The 22,020-nt window shown below is 38.2% G+C and overlaps 1 protein-coding gene across 11 annotated transcripts in view; it reads right to left on the reverse strand.

Annotated features, from left to right (window-relative positions):
* Positions 1–21,595, reverse strand: part of epb41l2 (erythrocyte membrane protein band 4.1 like 2) — a 49,698-nt gene extending 28,103 nt beyond the window's left edge. For 4 of the 11 annotated variants that reach the window (XM_028439143.1, XM_028439139.1, XM_028439133.1 and 1 more), the window contains exons 1-5: positions 16,716–16,873; positions 4,342–4,569; positions 4,058–4,243; positions 2,675–2,914; positions 15–119 (exon numbers count right to left, since the gene is read on the reverse strand). In XM_028439143.1, the coding sequence (XP_028294944.1) occupies positions 15–119; positions 2,675–2,914; positions 4,058–4,243; positions 4,342–4,563 (753 nt within the window). In that variant the 5' untranslated portion in view covers positions 4,564–4,569; positions 16,716–16,873. Of the gene's footprint in view, positions 1–14; positions 120–2,674; positions 2,915–4,057; positions 4,244–4,341; positions 4,570–7,605; positions 7,829–16,715; positions 16,879–21,441 lie in introns of those variants that run through there. The other 7 variants (XM_028439141.1, XM_028439138.1, XM_028439137.1 and 4 more) reach the window with 4 other exon arrangements.
* Between the last annotated feature and the right edge of the window lie 425 nt (positions 21,596–22,020).

Raw genomic sequence — 22,020 nt, forward strand, 5'->3', positions numbered from 1 at the left:
GTGTAATTACATACCTTCTGTTCATGGCTGTCTGTGTAACTCAGACCAAAGTAGTCCTTCTCCAACAGATTGAGGTGTTCACACACTTTGAAGAACAGATACTGACCCTTGGCACGTTTCTGCAGAAAAAGGAACACACACAAAAAAAAAAGATATTTTGAATCTTTTCCCTCAATGTATTTGAAATGTTTTGTATGATTTCATGGGAACTTTTCATCAATGCAAGTACGTTCTTTCAGTTCATCTGAAGCTCTTTCCATCTGAGTCAGAGGGACAAATTCCTTTATGAACGGAGGCAGATCATTCGCCATAAAACCGCCCCACATTCAACTACAACAATGATATTTATCACATGAGTACGAGCATGTGCCTCTGGGCATATGGGAAATCAAAGGAAAAGCAGAATGATTAAGTAATTAATTCATACAGACTTCTTTTTATATGACACTAACCTCATCCTAACACTGGTCCACAGACAGACTCACAGACAGGGCAGAGAGCACAGAGAATGAGAGAATGCATTTTTTCGAAAAACATCTGCGCATTTTTTCCCTATACTTGGTCGCACACACATGCACAGCAAGCACACACTCATTGCGACTGAGGGACTAAAGAATGTGGGAATGTGACCTTTTTGAGCCTCTGCGTCTGTGCCAGCGTTCCTCTAAGCAGGATGCTATCTGGGGACAAGTGTCCAACGTTTGCAGGCAGTTACAGATATCGGAGATATTACATGAGCTCTCAGTCTCCTGCCTTCTTGTGTAAGTCAAACTATGAGTGTCAAGCCTACAGCCTCATGCAATACCTATTGATGTTCTATGAAATGCTACTTAACCATGTGGCACTCAAATCCTGCTGAAAGCAATACTAATGAAGTTCTTAGTACCATGTGACACTAAAGGCTCTCCTTTGAAAGCCCCTTGAGTTTGAAAACATCTGCCCCAAATTTTACTCCAAAGGTCTAGCAACTAATGCAATGTGTGTGAACTTGTGACACTGGGATGAAAGTGATGCCCTGGTTTGGAGAATTAAGCAGATGAATGATGGAAGAATGGATGGAGAGTTTCAGCAGACTGTGAGTGTTGCCAAAAAAAAAAAAGGTTTTAATCTTTGGAACGCATTGTTGCACCTCTTCCTCGCACCACTGTATCTATGCCAGTTTGTGGAGGAAGGCATGGATGTGTGTGTCTATGTGTGTGTTTGTAACAGGACAATAGCAGTTAGCTGCAGCATCAGCGTTATCTCTTGTTTCATAAAGACGCCACTGTTCGTTCGATTTTCACAGGCAGACAGCTGGCTGTTGTCATTGTGTAGATAAGGGACTGGCTGTGCCACAATAAAGGCAGCGAGGCCAGTCCAGAGTTTTTGAAACAAATATTTTAGCCTTTCTCAGCTTCAACAAACCTGCCTCCAAACTGATGGGAGCAAATGTAGTGATTTGAGGCATATCATAGAGGAATGGCAGTTGGCCTCTGAAGAAGACTGGCAGTTGACAGTCGAAACATGTCATGGGATCAAAGGTAAATTCCCTGAAAAACATTTGTCTGGATAAATGAAACAACAAATTCTTCAAAAACAACTTGCTGTAATTGTTACGCAGGAGTCAAGGAGACATCAAAGCAATCAGCAAACGCCTGTGAAGAAGACTGGTAGTTGACGGTCGAAACATGTCAGGAGATCAAAGGTTAAATTCCTGAAAAACCTTTGTCTGAATAAATGAAACTTGAACATATTATTTAATAAGAAGACAAAAAGAATTTGCTGGAATTATTTCGCGGACGTCATGGAAACATCAAAGCAATCAGCAGACGCCTCTGACGAAGACTGGCAGTTGACAGTCAAAGAATGCCCGGAGATCAGAATAAATTTCCTGAATAACATTTGTCTGAATAAATTAAACCTAAACATATTACTCAAAAGGAATGGAGGCCTAGTGGTTAAGGATGCTGAGCTTGTAATCGGAGGGTTGTCGGTTCGAATCTCACCCGGGCCATCACTGTGGGATGTTGAGCCAGTTCTTTGGATTTCCATTGTAAGTATAACATTAAAAGAGCATCAACTGAGGTTCAGCAAGAGTACAAATAAAGAATCACAAGCATAAAGGACATGTAATGAGCGTGTGTGTGTGTGTGTGTGTGTGTGTGTGTGTGTGTGTGTGTGTGTGTGTGTGTGTGTGTGTGTGTGTGTGTGTGTGTGCGTGTGTGTGTGTGTTGGAGAGGGGGGGTTGTGGGGTCTAAGGCACGTGCTTGTTAGGGAGCAACAGATGCAGCAAACTAATCTGGTGAGTGTGTGTGTATGCGCGTGTATGTGCATGTTCTAGTCACCAGACAAGCCCCCGCAGCGTGCTCTGCTTTGCGTTGTTTTGATCCGTTAGACTACGCCCACAACACAGTGACTACATGTGTAGGTAAACTCCCCAAAACTTTAGTTGTGTGAATAATTCAGACAGCATTTAAAGTATGAATCCATCTCAAAAGATTGCTTGAACACATAACAAAATGGTCTAAACAGTGATAGATTTGAATAAAAATTACAATGTGATACATCACACATTTATCTAGAACTTTAAATACATTTGATAGAAATATATTAAAAATAGGAGTTTGTGAAAAAAAAACAAAGAAACAATTCAGTGCTGGAAATTAGAAGAAATCGAGCTTCTTGGTCGTCTTACCTCCACCTCGCAGGTAAACTCTGTCCCATCCAGGAGGGTCACATGACAGACCACCAGCTTCATCTTGTTCTTTCTTACTAGACGAAGGGGAGACTGGAAAATGGATGTTTGTCCTTCTTCTGCCTGCCTTTCTGCTTCCACCTGCTTGTCCTCCTTCTCTGCCTTCTCTCCTTCTGTCGCCTCCTTGGAATCTTCTGGGCTTTTCTCTGTGCTCTCTTCTGCTCTTTCTTCCTTGGCAGGCTGAGAAGGAGGTCCACAAACTCAAGTCAAGAAAGGGAACTTCTATTCCACAATTCATGTGAACATAAGCTGTCTTTCATTATTAGTTTGAAAGCAAAAAATTTCATTGGCTTTTAAGTTTTAAAGATGAAGAAATGTTTCCATTTCGCTCTCTCTCTCTCTCTCTCTGCTTCTAGAATGAATGTGGCCGTAGAAAGCACAGGCGTTTCTTCTGACATGATCACAGAAATGATGATGTCACAGGGTGGGCCTGGTGGCTGAATGTAATCACTAGATGGAAGAGTTCACTTTGTGGGCATGTCTGCCCGAAACAACCTCTGTCTGTAGTCAGTGCACACACACACAGTAAATGTGAAAAAAGGCATAGAAACATCTGATCTTGAGGTACTTTTTCTTACATCAGACTTTGTAACAAACATTTACTTCCGCAATTCTTCTGAAAACACACGCACGCACGCACGCACACGCACACGCACACACACAACATTAAAAAGTTAAAATGAGATTACAGATTGGTGACTTAAATGAATATGAAGGTTTGAACTTTGAAAGTTTGGTCTTAAGAAAGAACTAAGATTCTAATTTTTTTCTTTTTATATTTTCTTTTAGGGGGGGTGTTACATTGCATTTTAATATCATATACTTTTTGTATCCTGGAATCCAATTTAAAATAATTTGTGATGAGTAGTACTAATGTACTTTATACTTAATTAGATAATTTCCAGCCCATTTAGAGGATGATGTGATTGGGTTTTGTTCCAAATATAATACTGAACTCGTAACTTGAAGCAAAGCATTCTGGTTAAATTGTCATATCTGAGTATTTTTTATTCTACATTCACCAACTAATAAACATGCAGTTCTAGTAAAGCTGTAAAAAACATTTCAAATAAATACCCAACAATAATCACATTTTCTTTGTGGCCAGGTACTGGTCTGCAGGTCATTGGTTTGGGACCCCTGAATGAGAGTATATTCTAATTGATGCAGTAAGTCAATCACATACAATGGAAGATCAAAGGTTGAAGAGCACTGCTTTAATATTGAAAGTGTCACCCATTATAATCGTTTTAAGTAAACCAAAACTTTATCTCGAGTGGCAAACTATTGCTTTTGTATGAGAGAGCTGCAGGCGACCAGTACCTCAGTGTCTGCACTAGCGTTAGAGTGTGATTCTGCTTCCTGTTCCTTCACTTGCTCAGTCTTGACTTCCTCTGTCTCTTCCTCTTCCTCTGCGTGACCGTTCACTTCTGGTGCAGGCTCCTGCTTTTCCTGTGTCACCTTGCTGTCTTCTTCCTCTGTGGGCGGGACCTCCTTTGTTGGGGAGGTCTGGATTTGTTTGGAAAGAAATAGTTTATATAAACAAAAATTAATCTCGCTTCAGATATGAGGACATCTAAACTAACAGCACGATGAGCTACATCTACCTGACTTTGAGACTTCTGCTTCTTAAGCCATGTCGGCAGAAATCGGGAAATTCCTTTGCCCTCTTTCCCGTCTTTTTCCTTCACCTTCTCAATCGCCTCTTCGTCTTTAGCGTTCGCTACTTCCTGGGTTTCTTCGAGGGGCTTCTCTGATTGGTCTGGCTCAGCAGGTGACTCCTCTGGTTTCTCCTTCACCTCAGTCTCAGAGCCTGCTTCTGTTGTCATGGTGACCTGCAGGAAAATGGGTGAAATCGACAGATGAGCACTGAACAGAAAAAAGGATTTTTAAGCCTTTATTCAACATAATTTTCTTTTCTTTTTTTAAAATTTATTTACAAAAATACAAAAGGAAAACTTGCCTTTACTCTAAAATAAAAATTATATGCTGATGAGAATAAGTCAAGAGCAGTTGTGTTTTTTAATCTCTTATTCAACTAATCTTTAATAAATAAACAAATAAAGTACTGGCCTATTTGTATTTTCACCTTACCAGCTTCAAGTATTTCCCAGGGGGAACACTGGTTAAAAATGTAAACCCCCTCTGTGATTGTTGTCGTATTAAGTTTCTTTGATAAAATTACATGTAACAGCTTAAGTAATGTTGATTTACATTTAAATAACATGAAATAAATTGAATCCTACATCCAAAAAGGGGTGGCGCTGCAACCCCAAAATTATGAAACAGAAACATGGGACTCTACTAATGTTAGAAATTCTAAAATATAGATGATAAAACCACTTAGGAAACCATACTTGAGCTTTTGGCAAACTGACATGGATTGAGTTTGAGATATTAATTCTGTAGACGCTAAGGAAGCATATATTAGCATTACCGTACAGCTGGGGTGGGCACCCAAAGTCATTGGCTGGACTGTTTACAAAAGTCCTCTAACAACAACAACAACAACACACTTTAGAGCATGCGTGACACTAATTTGCTGATAACAATACAAGGATGATAAAATGCTCTAATCTATCTGCACATGCAAACAAACATCTGTCACTCTCAGTTTATGTGTCCTTTAATTCACTGATGCTTTCCGCTGGGCCTTCTTAAATGATGCACGCACACACACACGCACGCACACACAAGTAAAGTGCAGTGCGACAATGGTGTGTTGGGAGCAGGGGAGTAAAAATAGAAACTGTCTCTTATGCGTGATCAGCTAATGACGTAAAGAGCAGAGGACACATGAAGGTAGGTGTGTGCATTGCAGATGTGAGAGACAAGTAATGCATTTATTTAGAAATATTGGATTTTTCTCATTATCATTTCTTATTTAAGGGGTTGTCACAGCAAACCCTTCCTACTTCCTCTGTAGATTTGGCTTGTGCGTTAACGCCCCTTCTGCCCTCATCAGAAATCAAACCTTGTACCTATGTTTCCCTCAGCCGACACAAACACTCATGCCCCCAGTCTATCTTTGCTAGCATACAATAAAGCACATAATAGCATATCCACAAACAAATGGCAACGTTACAGGGGTGGCAGTTATTATTGCCCATATGTTGCTTAGAGATTAAGGTCTGCTCATTCATTTTATTTTCATGAAATTACAGAAATTTCATGTATGACCTCAGATTAAAGCCTAAAAAGCCAATGGTCTTACATTCATTTTTTTTTCTTTTCCACAATCAGGAAACAGGACTGATTCAATCCTATTTATCAACAAGGGGCGAAATAAGGAAACTGAGCCCATCCAATTCAAAAAGGACTATAGACAAGGAAAACCTGAAACCAGTTGACCATAATGCAAGCTAGCACACATAATTTACTGTTACAGCTAATGTACTAGCACCCATTTACTCACCCATAATATGTTTTGAGGTAGCATTACAACTTCTACCAGGCAAGAAGAAGAAAATGGATGCCTGTTTTCACCCAGTAATACAAAAAAATGTGTTTCCATCTTAATTATCAAAGTTACAAGGTCTGTGCTTGTTTGCCAAAAACCAGGACATTTGCTTTTATCCTTATATGAAGCCAAATAATATGAGATATTTCTTCATAGATAGATAGATAGATAGATAGATAGATAGATAGATCATCAGTCATCCAACTTTCCAGAGGAAGATAGTTGTCTGTCTAAGTTGTTTCAGAACAGATTCTCTTCATCCTTACAAATAAAATTTGAGCAATGTATGATACTAATCCATCACCTATAAGAGACTGGCTTACATTATTTCAGGCTTTATTTTATTCTTCAACTGAAATGATCAGAACAATTCTGCCTGTACAAACAAGGTGCAGTTCCCTCTCCTTAGAGAGTTTTTCAGTTGGCTAGCTCGCACTGTGTGGGAGCTGGCAACCAAATCGAGCTCCGGTCACAGCCGGCTTTGAACTTATTCTCTACAACTGTTCAACACACGGAACCTTGTTCCTCCTCTCACACAGTTTTTCTATCTCACTCTGTGTTCATTTTTTCCTCTCCCTGGCTCTCCACACAGGGGTGCCCCTTTCTGGTTTTTACTCAATCTCTTCCTTTCCTTAGTCCCTTTCCAATCGCACACACTATCCTCCTCCAAACCCCACCTCTTTCTCTCTTGTTCCCACAGTCCATATAAACAAAACCAGTATCATGTAAGCACAGAAAGGCATTAATGGCAGGAACAGCATCTTTTGAAAGTCTGGTTTTCTATTAGGTTAGCTGAAGTATGTTGTTTTATGAGTTAGCTAGCCATGTTACGAGATACTTGAATCTCTGAATATTTCTAGGCCATCGATATTTAATCCAAGTTCAACTTTTTTTTAATGTTACTTAGCATCAAATACCAAAACTCCATGTTTACCAATAGTCCCAAAAGTATCTTGCAGATGAATAAATTAAATAAAGAAATGGTTAACCGTTTGAAGATAAGTTAAAAAACAAAGAAGTATGTAAGTCTAAGTTCATTATTTTGGAAGCATAAACATGCAGACTTTCACACGAACACACATGGACTTATTAAACACACACAGACCTCGGTAAACGCGGTAAAGGGAACAGGCTTCAGCGGACAAAAGAAGCATATAAGTCTAAGTTCATTATTTCAATGTTGCATATAAGTCAAAGCAATATACAAACTGTCAGAGAGAAGATATATTTTTATGGCCACTTGAAATCCTAATAAAACAAGACCTTTAGAGCCCAGCTTAGATGATCTTGTGACTTCCGTGTATAACCTAGTAAACCTGTGCATTCTCCATCAGTTAAACCCTTCTGGTAAGTATCTTATTTCGCTAAATGGCAGAATGAAAGAAGGTTGTATGAATAAAGAACTACCTACCGTTTCCTTTGGCTCTCTCTCGTTCCAGTAGCACTTCCTACACCTCAGCTTTCCTCTTGTCCTTTAAATATATCTTCTTAATATCTACCCTTACTTTTGCTTCCTACCTCTTATCAAAATTCTGCCCTACAAAATGTCATTGCCATCTTTTCTCCTCTATCCCTTGCTCTCTCCCATCAGAGCGCTGCGTCCCTAAGGACGATTGCTCCAGGAAACGAGGACAGCGAAGGAGAGAGGACATGAGGGTGGGGGTGGTTATGGTGATGAGAAGTCTGTGAGGGAGAGGAAAAGGGAAGAGAGACAACGAAGGATAGAGGGGGAAGGTAAATGGGAGAGAGAGGGAGAGAGACTACACTCTCAATGTATCTTTATTTCTCTACTCTATCACACAGGGAGACTTTAAGACAATTTTTTATCTTTAGATATCTTACTCATTTTTTGGGCTGGGTGTCACCAGTTACCTCGCCATACGATACATCACTATATCAATATTATCACAGTGCAGCAATAATCAATATATCACAGGAAATGTCATCCACGATACATCACAATATCTGTGTTTATCTACTGCACTGTGACGTGTATTTGCGGAAAAGGTGTTTCCATAGCGCTTGTGCAACACATTTCAAAATTGAAAGTCTGAAATATCTCCTCATTAAAGTGTAAAAACTTTTTAGCGATATTTTTGTTTTTTCAAAATTCAGGTGTTTCCATTACGTTTTCATTGCGCTATTTAGATTTTGCACATTTCCAAGGGTAATGAAAACGCAGCTAATGACATGGTCCCAATGCAAAAAATGCTGCAGATGCATAAAATCCTGTTTTAACATTTAGCCTGATTACAAATAATGTTGGGATTTACTTTATCTGCTTTTTTTTATGAATGAATAATACCAAAACCTTTTAAAACTAATGACATAGGCATAGAAATACACGCCCACTCCATTTTAATGGGAAATGGAGCGGTGAGAAGGAAAGAGTTTCCATGTCAATGGTATTCACTACTGACTACAACAATAAATCCCAGAGAAGACAAGAGATTACCACGGGAAGAATACAGATTAGCAGATAAATGTGCATGTGACAATAGAGATTATCTTCACGTCTGAACCCACTTCAGACCATATCAGATGCTTCCTAGTGATTCTACAAGCACAGAAAAAGCCCAGATGCTTCAGTTGAGGAGGGCATTTTTTTCAGTAATCATTAGTTAAAATTTACAATATTGTTTTTAATCTACCGAACTAATGTTTAATGGCATTATTTATTCTGTATTTAAACAATTTACCCTCCTTTAGTGTTATAACGTCCTTTAAACTATACCTGAATATATGTATTATTACATTATTATCAATTAATCTTATAACATTACTGCACAATGTATTTAATTTATTTCAGAGCTTGCAACTATTGAAACACAACAAAAATTTAACACTGACTATTCTACATATAGGCTAATCTAATGGATAAAAGACAGGATCACTACGTTACAAACGAAACCACATTATGAACATTAAAGGCAACAGCCTATTGGCTTTTTAAACTCTTTTACTCCAGATTTCCAAACCAATGTGAGGATCCATGGTTTTACTCTAACAACATTCAGGCGGAGAGCAGAATCCTAATCTGTGCTGCTCTCTTGTACAATTTGTCCATCTGTCATGCAATGACACATGCGTACACACTCCAACATGCCAAACACACTTTCACATATGCATGAAAGTGCAGAAAACACTTATAACGGATTATAAAACATATGTAAACACATACTTTGCACACACGCATTAGTTGTAGGTGTGTGTGATGTCAACCTCAAATAGACACCTCCCTACTACACACCGTTGGTGTGAAACTGCCTGTCTCTTTACACTGCACACTGACCCTGAGGATTACATGGGGATAATCCCTCTGTATATTTGTGTGTCTGTTGGTCGGTTCCACTATCTATCTATCTATCCATCCATCCATCCAGCCATCAACTCTCAGTCTCTATGTCCATTTACACCTGGTGTCAGCATTTCTCTGCACTCAAAATAACATTAAAATGCTTTCCTTGGGCTCTGTTACATTCAGTGGGAGCATTGCAAATGAAATTTCACCTCCTAGGTGACAATTAGGTGACCAATTCCATGTCATTACTTTTGTGTCTGTATTATTACGGACGACTCATTGCTGCAATTGCACCACTGCAAATCTCTACTTTAACTGTTGTGCTACTTTTCAGGTGACTTTCTGCACCGGCACTTACATAAATGGCTGCTCTGCATCTTGGAGTATTGAATATCTCGTATTTAAATTTACAATTTGTGTGACCTTGAATAAGATGGCAAGGTATGAGTTAGCAGTTAAACTCCTCTATTTAGCAATGAAACTAGCTGAGTGTCTATGAGGACAGCCACAGTTTCCTGCGGGGGGAGAGGGAGGAGGAGGATGACGGCAGTATTTGGTTGTCATGTGAGAAGGAATGAGTGAAAGACTACGAAACTCAGAGTGAAACTCTACAGCTTGAGAAGTGCAAGTGGGTGTGGTGTTGCTATGGCAGCGAGCATCCAACAAAGAGAGGTGGCCACAGGTGCTGTGACAAAACAAAAACAAGCTTCCTGTACATCATAGTTCAGTGTTAAAATTGCAAATAAAGGCGTTGCAAATAGCATGGTATTCCCCTGGCAAACAGATAAGCACATAGAGCACTGAGTAAAAAGGTAACTGATATTTTGAAAAGAGTCTGGGTCTTTTTCTTTTACAGATATATACCTACAAAGTAATGGTGTGTTACGTACCATAAATTGAAGTTGTAACAGTTTACCTAACCATATAATCTACAGGTGGACATTTTCTTTAAATGCACCATGAGATACTTTGTCTTTTTCAAATCTCCTCAAGGACACACTCCTACAAAAAAACATGGACAAAAATGTCCCATTCGGCTCACACTGGCAAATAACATGTCCAGACGGATTACTGGACTGGAGCATGTAGTAAAAACTAATCCCAGACCAGTGACCTTTGGCCTTTAACCAGGAAACAGGACATGACCCCTTAATGTCTCATCCCTCTATCTCCATCCTTCCATTGCGGCTTGAATGCTTCACTGTCCATCAGTAACTTGTCAACATAAAAACAGGAAGAGCATGACAGTGCAACCTTGATACTGCTGTAATGTCACCATTGGCACCATGTTTTGCCAATGAATGAACTCTCACAAATATGCGCATCTGCAGCTTTAAAAATATGGGAAAGACGTGGGAACTTTAAACGAAGTAGGTATGTTTGGTTTATGGAAATAAATAATTATAAAAAACAATAGGGGAATAATAATTTTAAAAAAAAGTTAGGAATTTGTGACAATTCTTCCCATGTCAATATACAGTATTTACATAGGATAAGGAACCACACTGGCCATGTTTACATGAGAGCTTTAATTACTCTTTAAAGCAGAATATAAGTTAATTCTTCTTTAAACTGACCTTGTAAACACTTCATTCCTAATGCTAATTTAATTTCGAATTAAACTTAAATCCGAATTAGGTGGCTGGTTTATTCCGAATTTCATTCCAAATTACATAATTCCTCTTTCTTGTAAACACTTAAATCCACTTTAAATTAATTCTGGTTGTTCTACGCATGCGCGATTTACTGTGATGACATGACCAGGATGGCCGCCCGGACTCCAGCCGAGACTATTTAATAAGAGCCTTAGAATACATGGATATGGATTTTACCAGTTGTTGGAGCTACTGTCTTTCAGGGAGCCACAATTTATTCCTGGTGAATGTTTTCCTTAGTTTTACTGGACTTTATTTACCAGTGATTAGTTCCTATCTCCCGTCCGCTCCGCGGTCAAAACTGAAACCGTATTGTCCAACTGCTGCTTCAAAACTACAATCAAAATAAAAGTGAAAACAGTCCTCATATGTGGTCTTCTGTGCTAAAGCCGACAATAAAAGGTTTGCTGTGTGTTTTTCCACATAGACGTAATACGTCACGTTCGTCCACTGTCCAATCGATAGCCTTCCCAACACGTAAACCTAAAGCGGAACTGAATAAAGCCCAATAAACCGGTTTTCCATGTAAACCTCAATTCGGGAATTACTGTTTCCATGTAAACACGAAGCAGACCACTTTAATTCCGAATGATTTAATTCGGAATAACTAATTCTGAATTTAAAAACATCATGTAACCGTGGCAACTGTTGAGTGGATCCACGTCAAGATTAACTATGGACCAACGAGGGGTTTGCTCCCGTTCCTGCAGCTATCTCTCCACCCAACCACCACAGGCATGAGCAAGGCTCCCATAGATGTTCAAATAAAGAAGAAATAATTTCCCTTCCAGCATTGACTGTACTGCAGTGCTCTCAGATTTAATAATAATAATAATAATAATAATAATAATAATAATAATAATAATAATAAGTGGGGAAAAGTTAGTCTGAGTAAAACATAAAAAGGGTAGGATACAGAGAAGAAAAACTGCATTACTGATGTAATTCTGATGTGCTTTAGATTCCCTGAACTATTTACTTGCTGTAGCTATTTCTGTTCAGTTTCAAGGCTTCCATCTTCCACTTCCTGTCACTAACACTTTTGACCTGTTGGAATTGTGTGACCCTATGTTCAGTCTATCTCTGCTTTGCCTCCTATATCCTATTTACACCTCTACCACACACAGTTCAGAAGCTTCTTAAAGCTCCATCCAAAACAGTTTGCAACTTACACCAACCGTAGCAGCTAATGAGAACAAGCTATTGGTACCAGACTCTTATTCAACTCTAGTAGACACTGATAACTGTATATTGATACAACAGCACAAATCATACATACTTTTATTTCTTATTTTGTAGTGTGGAATATTAGAAAAGGCTTGATCAAGTGATATTACTCAACAGAGAAAAGTCAGCAACAGTATGTACAGAATGAGAAAAACTGACACATTTATTATCAGCCAATATAATACATACATTTTAACATTAAACCTAAGAATGTTCTAAAATTGAAATAAAATTAAAAATAAATTAGAGTACCCAGAAAAAACCTGAATAAATGCAATTAAAACAATATATTGTATATTATTTAGATGCAGGCTAATATAATCCGATTGGCGCAATTTATTTTTCTGCAAAAATCGGACCTTTTGCTTTCAGATAATTGCAGTATTTCATTTAGATTTAGTATTAGGCTTTTTGTTGTATGTCAGGGTGAAGGCTTGTGTCTTGTGACGCATTATTAACTGTCTTCAGGCTCATATGTGCCTCTGTGCCAACATTTCCTCGTGTTGCTCCTTTAGTTTGTGGCCTTGTTGTAAAACGTCGTTCTTCATTTTTGTACTGCTCAGCTCAGCCTCTCTCTGTGAGAATGTGACCCTACGCTGATTAATCTCTTTTTAACTAGGTTTGGTTGTGTGCCAAAACCACAGGCCCACACTCTATGTTTTCTGTTTTTATGCTATCATTTCATTCAGAGAGGGACACTTTACTGTGGAGGGCTGCGTGTCTTTCTTCTCACTCACTCTCTGATGTAAATGGTTTCCCTTCAACACAAGGACTTTTATTCTCCTCTAATAGCCTTATTCACTACAGAAAAAGGAAAAAAAAATCAACTCGCTAATCTCTACAATCAAAATCTACTAACAAAGTTAGGTTTTTAGATCAACATATTTAATGTACTTAAGATTATTATCATTTGTGTGTGTGTTTTTTTTTTCTTTCTTTAAATCAAGATTATTTGCCATTATGAGCTAAGATATTTGTTGCAACTGCCCTAAAGTCATATGAGGAATTAAAGCCATGAATAGTGTTGTGGTGCAGTGGCAATAAGTGCTTTTCCACCATAGTGAAGGACAAAAATGCAGTCAATTGGATTAGTAACAAAGTGTGGGAGCCTCATTTTTTCCCTGGATTACGCTAGATTTCTAAAAAAAGAGAAGAAAAAAAGCACACAATGCACTGTTCACGCCAACCAATGTGGGACAGTAGGACTATCTATGTGTGTCTGAGCCAATGTGACGTGCACTGCTCCTGTTGAACCCACAGGGTCAGGAAGAAAACCCAGATAGGCACACTGGGATGTTCCCATAGCCTTTCCGAATGGTTAAGCAATGCATTTTGCTCTCACTGTCACCCTCACTCTCACTCGGGCTCTTATTTCTACTGTGCCATACTCACTTCCTCTTTTGTTGTCACTGTCCTTTTTGCTTAGAAAAAAATAAAATTAAACCTAGAAGTGACCATAACTATTACAATATCTGCAAGAGCAAGACGTCTGCATAGCACTTGTGCTAATATAGCAAGCATAGAGTCAAGCTACAACGTTCAATGAACAGATTCTCCCACCAGAGCGACCAATTAGGGCTTCTCATTAGCGACTTTGACAGAGCTGTCACTGTTCAGCACATGCTGAGAGTCCGAGAATCAACAAGATTAGAGATAAAGTGTAGAGGACGCGATAGAACCAAAACAAAACCATGATGCTTATGTTGACCATTGACACAGTTCTTCATTAAGATTCTGCTTTGTTTAGAAGGCTGTGGCCTTTTTTAGGACACAACGACAATCTTTAGATAGTTGATTGTTTTGCTAATCCGATAAAAAGCTAATGATAGCATGCAATAACCCTTCACAATAGACATAGGCAACCGTGGCGGCCACATGCGGCCCTCTGTCAAATTCCGTGAGGCCCCTAATTCATGAAGTTGGAAGTTACATGAAGCCCAACATAACGCACAAAACGCCAGAAACACAAAATGTGAACTAAAGTACACAGAATGATAACAAGGACACACTAAACAACAATCACTTGAACACAAAATGACTACAAAAATAACAACATACACAAAAGGTCTTCAAACACACACAAAATGCCAACGGAATTGCCCAAATCGACAGAAAAATACACAAAATTACAACAATAACACAAAAAAATAACAAAAACACACATTATGACTTGGAAAAACACACAAAAAAAGAACATAAATTTGCCATATTGACAAAATGAATTAAAAAAAACGCATTAATTGATAATGTTAATTACACAATCATTTTTACTTCAGAACTTATGCAAAAAGTATATAAACATCTTTTACTTTATATAGATACAACAGCTTGTATGTATCCACGCAAAAAAAACATTTATTCTATTCTAGTTGGACAACTTTCCTTTTATACCAAAATCTAAAAACATACAAAGTCTACCTTTGACGACTAAGCTATTTGTGGAGTTTTACCAACACACATCAAAGTTTGAGCTTCCAACAAACACCAAAAAAAAAAAAAAAAAAAACTAGCCACTAATCAAAAAGGTTAGATCAAAAGGAGAAATCCTGTGGATTTGCAGACAATGACAGGGTTGGCCCGTGACTTTGTTTAAGTCAGCACATTTTCAGTCTGTTCAGTGGGTTGGTTGTTTGTCTTCTGCCTGCCTATATGTGAACTAGTTCAGCCCTGACCATCTGTTCAGCAACTTCTATAGCTATACATTTTAACTGGATACCCTGTACAAACGCTCACACACAACAATTACCTTAAGCAGGAAACATGAAAGAACAACTTTATTTAAACATCTAAAAATACAAAATACACTACTGTATTGTATAATCCATTGCTATCAAAGCATACACAATACCTAACCATCTTATTCCTTTGATTGCTACTGTAAATACATTTATTGTTCAATAAAAAAACATGATCTATTCTGGATGATCATAAAGTTATTTCAATGTTGTTGTGTAGTATTTATTCTCCCTTACTCGTTACCTCTTGTTTGGTATCTGATCTGAAGTTAGAGCTGGGTGATATGGACCAAAATTCATATATCAATATTTTTTCTCAAAATGGCAATATATGATATAAATCTCAATATAGTCTTACCAGAAACTTAAGACATTTCTGTAAACGGGCACAATGTGTGTCACTTTTGGCTTTTTCTCCTTTAATTGACAGCATGTGTGAGTGAGCTCTGCAGGGTGGCTTGTTTAGAGGAAGCTCTGGGCATCTAACCATGTTTTTCATGCTGTTCTGAGAAGTAGTGAAAGCAGTGACTTCTAAAATGAGTATTTTGATGAAGAAAAAAAAAGTTATAAAATAAAAATATATTGTTATAGGTGATATTGTAATTTTCTATACCCCCAAAATAGAAATCACAATATATCTCGACTCTCGATACATTGCCCAGGCCTAACTGAAGTGTGAATAAACCCAGTCTCTCTCCTCAGCACATGTGTAGAGCATCTCAGTATGGACCATGACCTTGTCCTGGTCACTCCCAAAGAAAACTGCTGAATCTCCATCCCTGCCATCTGCCTCCTGTGCCTCCAAAACCATACACCATGCAGCAGCCTCTGTCCTTGGTTAAAAAAAACTGTTCTAGTTCAAGATTGCAGTCAAATCATGGTTGGGGGGAAATCCCTACTTTTTCATTTGGTAAACAACAACAACAGTAGACACTCCCAGGAAACCACAATCCTTTGGAAGCGAGTTAAAATTAGATCTTTTTCGGGGGACATTTCAGACGTATGGATAAGCATAAGTGTCCTGGTAAAAACTCAAATAAAAACGTGTTCAAATGAATGGTTTGCAGCTCTGTGAATCATCTGAGCTGTAATAAGCCGCGAGCTGAGCACACGCAGCCGGATGTTTAAACAGTCCCTGAACGCATCATTCACGTTAACGCAAAAATCGGGGTTTTGTCAGGAAATACTGCAAAAAGGGGGAAAAAACACATTGGTATTACTATTAAAGCATTTAGAAATAATTAAACAACGTTGATTAACACGCGTGAACGGCTACATCCGGTCTGCGGCCACGGGGACGTGAAGGTAGCATAGGTGATGATAACAGGGATAATGTAGGGAAAGATAGGCGCCATGAAGCTGCTCGCTGCCAAGGTATAAACCCAGCCATTAGTCACTTCCCTTTACCTTTAAATTATCTAACATAAACACCTTTATGTTACCACTTTAGCTCATGTGAAGTTAAATTGCATTCATTAAGCGTTCTAATCACAGTAGCTACACCGATTAGGTTGCACTGAAATGAGCCGAAAATGCATCGACCGTGCCTCAGTCGCTGATGTACAAATCACGTGACTTCATTGAAGGTGGATTCAAACGTTACCTGTGGTGTTTTCCAACAAAAGCGTGAGTGGGTCGGTGTTCAAGCGTGGACTGGAGCTTAGCTTTCCTCCTACAAATGCCCTGGTCGTCCCGCTACCTCAACCTCCAAAAAAAAATCTCAACTACAGTCTACTATCCAGGATCTGGCCCTGGATCAAATCAGATGTGTCCGTCATCCTCAGAGCCCGCCCCATACAGTGAAACACAGCCATCTGAGGCCTCTGATTGGCGAACGAGCATTACTGTATTAAATGGGAGGATGCAATTGGCCGCTTGTGCTGTCAGTCTGAGTTGGGGGAAGTCCCTTACAGATGTGCTTGATCTGACAAAACGAGGCAGCGCCCTCTAGGGGACATTTTACATAACTGCAATTTTTTATTTTTTTTGCCTGAAATGAGTTGGGACGATATACAAAGTTAGATTACGAGACCATATGATAGACAATACTGGGCTCACGATAACAATACGGGACGATATTTTTGGAAAGGAAAAAAAAGACCCCAAAAAATGCAGTTTGAAAAATAACCATGCTTTTATTTGGCTAACTCCGGGCATACTTACACACTTAAGGCTCGTTGTGGTATAACGTTTCAACTCAAGTGAATATAAAATAAGTAATACCAAAAAATAGATGATTTTTCTTATCAGAGATGGAATGCTATGCCATGTTTTTCTAAATTTTTCAATTAGACAGAAATATTAAATAATGTTAAGTTTGTCGGATCTAAACCTGATGTTAAGATTTCCCAAATTACTGAAAATTTGTATTTTGGGTGACCTCTGATTTTCATTTTTTTTTTATTTTTTTTTTTTATTATATATATATATATATATATATATATATATATATATATATATATATATATATATATATATATATATATATATAAACAAAATCAAGGTGTTATATATATAAAACACCTTGATTTCATTTCATTTCATTTTTGAACTTACACCTTGTTTTTTTGCCATTAATAATTAGTGAAGGGGGATACCAACATCTAGGGAAAAAGTAAAATAGAAAATATTTTATTTTTAACTCCGATAAATTAAGGTTAAGGAGTTTAGCCATGTCATCCATCATTTTTTTTATATCGCAGGAAATTTGATAAATTGAAATTACTAATGAGATTGTCAGCAACAATATTTTGCCACAGCAAAGAAAAGAAAAAATCATCCAATCCAATTTTTGTGTATCTTGAACTTATATCAACTGACAGGTAAAGAACACAATAAATGTTTAAATTTAAGTTTAATTTAAGGGCTGATGTTGAAAGTGACGTGAGGTTACTTGTTATGACTGAAATCCAAATGTAATGTTTCATATTCACTTCTTATGCCACTCTCCTAAAACGAGCCATTTTCTCAATGTTTTGAATGTGTGTTTTATTTCTTTTGTTTTTATGGTTCAATCCCAAATAGACTCACATTTTTTGAAGACTCACTTATCGTTGCATAACAGGAGACACTGCTCACTGCCACATACACACCTGCCCACCCCCATAGCTAGATTAAAGAAGCTCAAGTAATTGGCTTACAGTGAGGCAGCATGCAGATTTAACATCAACAAAAGAGGAGGCGGAGCAAACAAGGTCCCTCACAGTATAAACCATCAAATCATAATAAAGGCATATAACTGATATGCAAAAATACACAATGAATAATGTAACTGATAGGAAGAAATATGACAAAAGATTGGTTTTAGGTTCAGTTTGGTGTTCAGCAGTCGATCATTGCACTATTGACATTCATTTTTGTCTTTTTTTTTTGTTTTTTTTTTTACTTAATTCTTTCAGTAAACTCACCATTTGTAAAGCAGCATGGATCCAATAGCGTAGCACGTGGAGTCAGCGTGTAAACACAAAGCAAAAATTAAAGATACAAACATAAAATACCTAACAAAACAATGTTTAAAATATCAGATAGTATGTCTATTGTCAGATGATGAGGGATTTTAGTTAAATTTTGATTGACAACATTAGGTTTGCTTTAGATTTTTTACATTTGTGAGGCAGAAAAAGACATGAATGGATGGAATCCCATTGAAAACATATACAGTATGTACACGTAATCTGACACAGATCCTAAAAGGAGAAGGGTATCAAGTCAGCTTCTATACATGCGTTTAGATTTTAACTCTTTTAATTGATTGAAACAGGAAACATCATCGTACTAGTGTGGTATGGGATGAAGAAAAACTGATTTTCCTCCAAATAAGACCATAAAAATGACCCATGATGTTAAAAAGACTATTTACTAAAGAAAGCTCACACACCAAGATAACTGCACTTAATCTGATCTTTGTTCTCTGTATGTTCTGCATCTGCTCACCTGTGTTTATGTCCAAAGGAAACCCTGTGGTGCTAAGTGTGCAGAGCAGTTGGCCCTCTGCCCTATGCTGACTGGCAGGATCTGATCAAGCCTTCGCTCCCAAACAGGCTTCACTATCAACAGTCCCAACGCGTCCTGCTGCCGTGGACTGACATATACAGTCAGTGCAGGGCAAGCCTTTTGCTCTCCCATGAGACCGTGAGATCAGGCTAGTGCAGATTCTCTGGAGGATTAGAGGAAGGCCCTTCTCAAGGGAATTACCCTGACACTGCCATCTGGACAGCAAACCTACCACTGCACACTACGTCCGATAACAGTCGGACAGTGACTTGAGCACAGTAAGGCCTGTGGTTCCCAACCTTTTTTGGGGTCATCACATATTTCTAGTGACCCAAGGGACATTTTTCTCACTCACACATGCTGTCCCTTACAGAAGAAAACGCCAAAAGTGGGACATATTGTGCAGCTGTTTTTTTTATTAAATGTGCCTGTAGGGCATTTTTAATCAGCAAATTCATTAACCCAGAATTGTGTTGTGTTTTTATTGAGTTAAAATATTGAGATTTATATAAGGTGTCTTTTGGGTTTTCTGTTTGTTGCCTTCTGTTTTAAATATTGCACTTTATCTGATGTGAGCTGCCATGACAGTAAATTTCCCCACTGCGGGATAAATAAAGATACTCCACTGTATCGCCATTTTTAGAAAAAATATTGAGATATGAATTTTGGTCCATAACATTTCAGACAACCCCAAGGTTGAAAAACAATGTTGTAGGGCCATATGTCTTGAATATTAATCAATTTATGAAGACTATAGTAATTAATTTAAATAAAATGTCACAATAACAAGTGTTTTTCACATTTTAACCTGATCTTTTATCACCTTGCATGAGAAATGTCTACCTGAATAAAATGTGCTGAGATGCAAATCCTAACAAACAGTCTTCTTTTAGTTACAAAAGGAGTGGCTGGTATTATCTGCTCTGCAAACAGTAAACATGTGACCTTTTGAGACTCTAAGTATTTCTATGGCTAAATCTAAAACCTAAAGCCCTCACACAATGGTGATATCCGTCTCATATCTCACTGTTAAAAAAAAAAAAAAAAGATTTGATAATAAAAGAATGCAGTAGCTGCATCTTTTCACCATTATTTTTTTCCAAATTGGATTATTTTAAATTTACTGCGCAAAAATGACCCTGCGACCCTGAAAGAAGAGCAAGTGGGTCGTAAAAAGTGGATGAAATTAATGTACATAAATTATTCCATCTATGTTTTAATTTGTTAATAATTGCAGCAGTTTGGCACCAATGGAACGTCGAAGCTTATCTCATTTTACAGAATTATCTAGACAGTATACGTCTCATAAACAACCACACATATGAAGCAGAATGAAATGTGCACAACTTGTGATGAGAGCAACTTATCAGTCACTATAAGAACAAGGGCGTGGCTATTGATACGGAAACGTATCAATAGACTGCCAGTCTACGCGTACGCGGCGCCCCTCATTGGCCAGTTTAGGTGACGTGATGGGTGCACCACGTGACCTAAAGTTCTGTCAGCTTTATTTTAGAAAGTGTCTATTAGTACGGTTGCCGTACGGACAACTCCCGGTGCTAATGGTACGGTTACCAAAGTACACGTACGTAGAGTCTTAGGTTTAGGGTTAAGTTATAACCCAAAATTGCATCATTTTTTAGGGTTAGGGTGAGGTTTAGGGTAAGGTTTATTCTTAGTCACAAGACCAAAACTGACCAATGGCTGACCTATCACTTGACCTAAACTGGCCAAATAGGGGTGCTGCGTACGGATAGAATGTTGATATATTGATACGGCAACCGTACTAATAGCCATTGCCTTTATTTTAGCTCATATTTATTTTTAGCTGCGTTGCTAACCCGAACCATATCCATAACCCTAACACTAACCTTAACCTTATCCCTATTCCTATCCCTATCCCTAACCCTAACCCAAACCTTATCCCTAACCCTAACCCAAACCCTATTCCTAGCCCTAACCCTAACCTTATCCCTAACCCTAACCCTAACCTAACCTTATTCCTATCCCTAACCCCTATACCAGGAAATACCCTAAAATGTTATTTTTTTTCCCATATATGTATTTTTAAAGGTGAAATTTGCCATGTTAAACATGTTAAAATGAAAATATATGTCAAAAGTGGGATTCAAACCCACGACAGCAGAAGGAAACGCTCTTGGATCATGCTCCTTAGACCACTAGGCCATCCTGACACAGTGAAAACACAGGCACATTATGCTTATGTAGAAAAGGTAAAACATACCCACAGTCCCAGAGGCTATTGATACGTTTCCGTATCAATAGACACTTCCTAAAAAGAAAACTAAGCCAAAAAAAAGCTGCACGTTACCTACTGTATGTTGATGGAACAAGCTGCACTGCTGACAGGGATCATTCTTTTTTTTCCCGTGACTTGTTCTCGTCTCTTTAACTTTAGATCTCTCAGGCAAGAGCACAGAAAGTAAAGTAGGCAAACACTTCCCTCTGTGTTCACACCTGTTTGTTTTCTGTAATGTAAACCAGAGCTTTCCTTGCTCTCTCTCTCTCTCTCACACACACACACACACACACACATGCTGTGTGTGTGTGTGTGTGTGTGTGTGTGCGTGTGTGTGTGTGTGTGTGTGTGTGTGTGTGTGTGTGTGTGTGTGTGTGTAACTCTAAACTCCTGGTTCAGGTGTCAGATAATGAAAGAAAAAAGAGAGGTAGAGATGCACATGAAGATAAAAAGGAAACTAATGGTGAAAAAAGTTGAAGCAGCGGATGTGGTGAAGACACAAAGGTGGTTGTTTGTTTGTTTGTTTGTTCTTTATTTTGTCAGTAGCAGTAAAGACACTCAAACTTGTTCCACAGGTGTGTGTGTGTGTGTGTCAGAGTTACAGATAGTACTGTACGATAGCAGGGATTTAGTTTTTGATTAATGCATTTTAGTC

Source organism: Gouania willdenowi, chromosome 24 (assembly GCF_900634775.1).
Source record: "Gouania willdenowi chromosome 24, fGouWil2.1, whole genome shotgun sequence".
Taxonomy (NCBI): Eukaryota; Metazoa; Chordata; class Actinopteri; order Blenniiformes; family Gobiesocidae; genus Gouania; species Gouania willdenowi.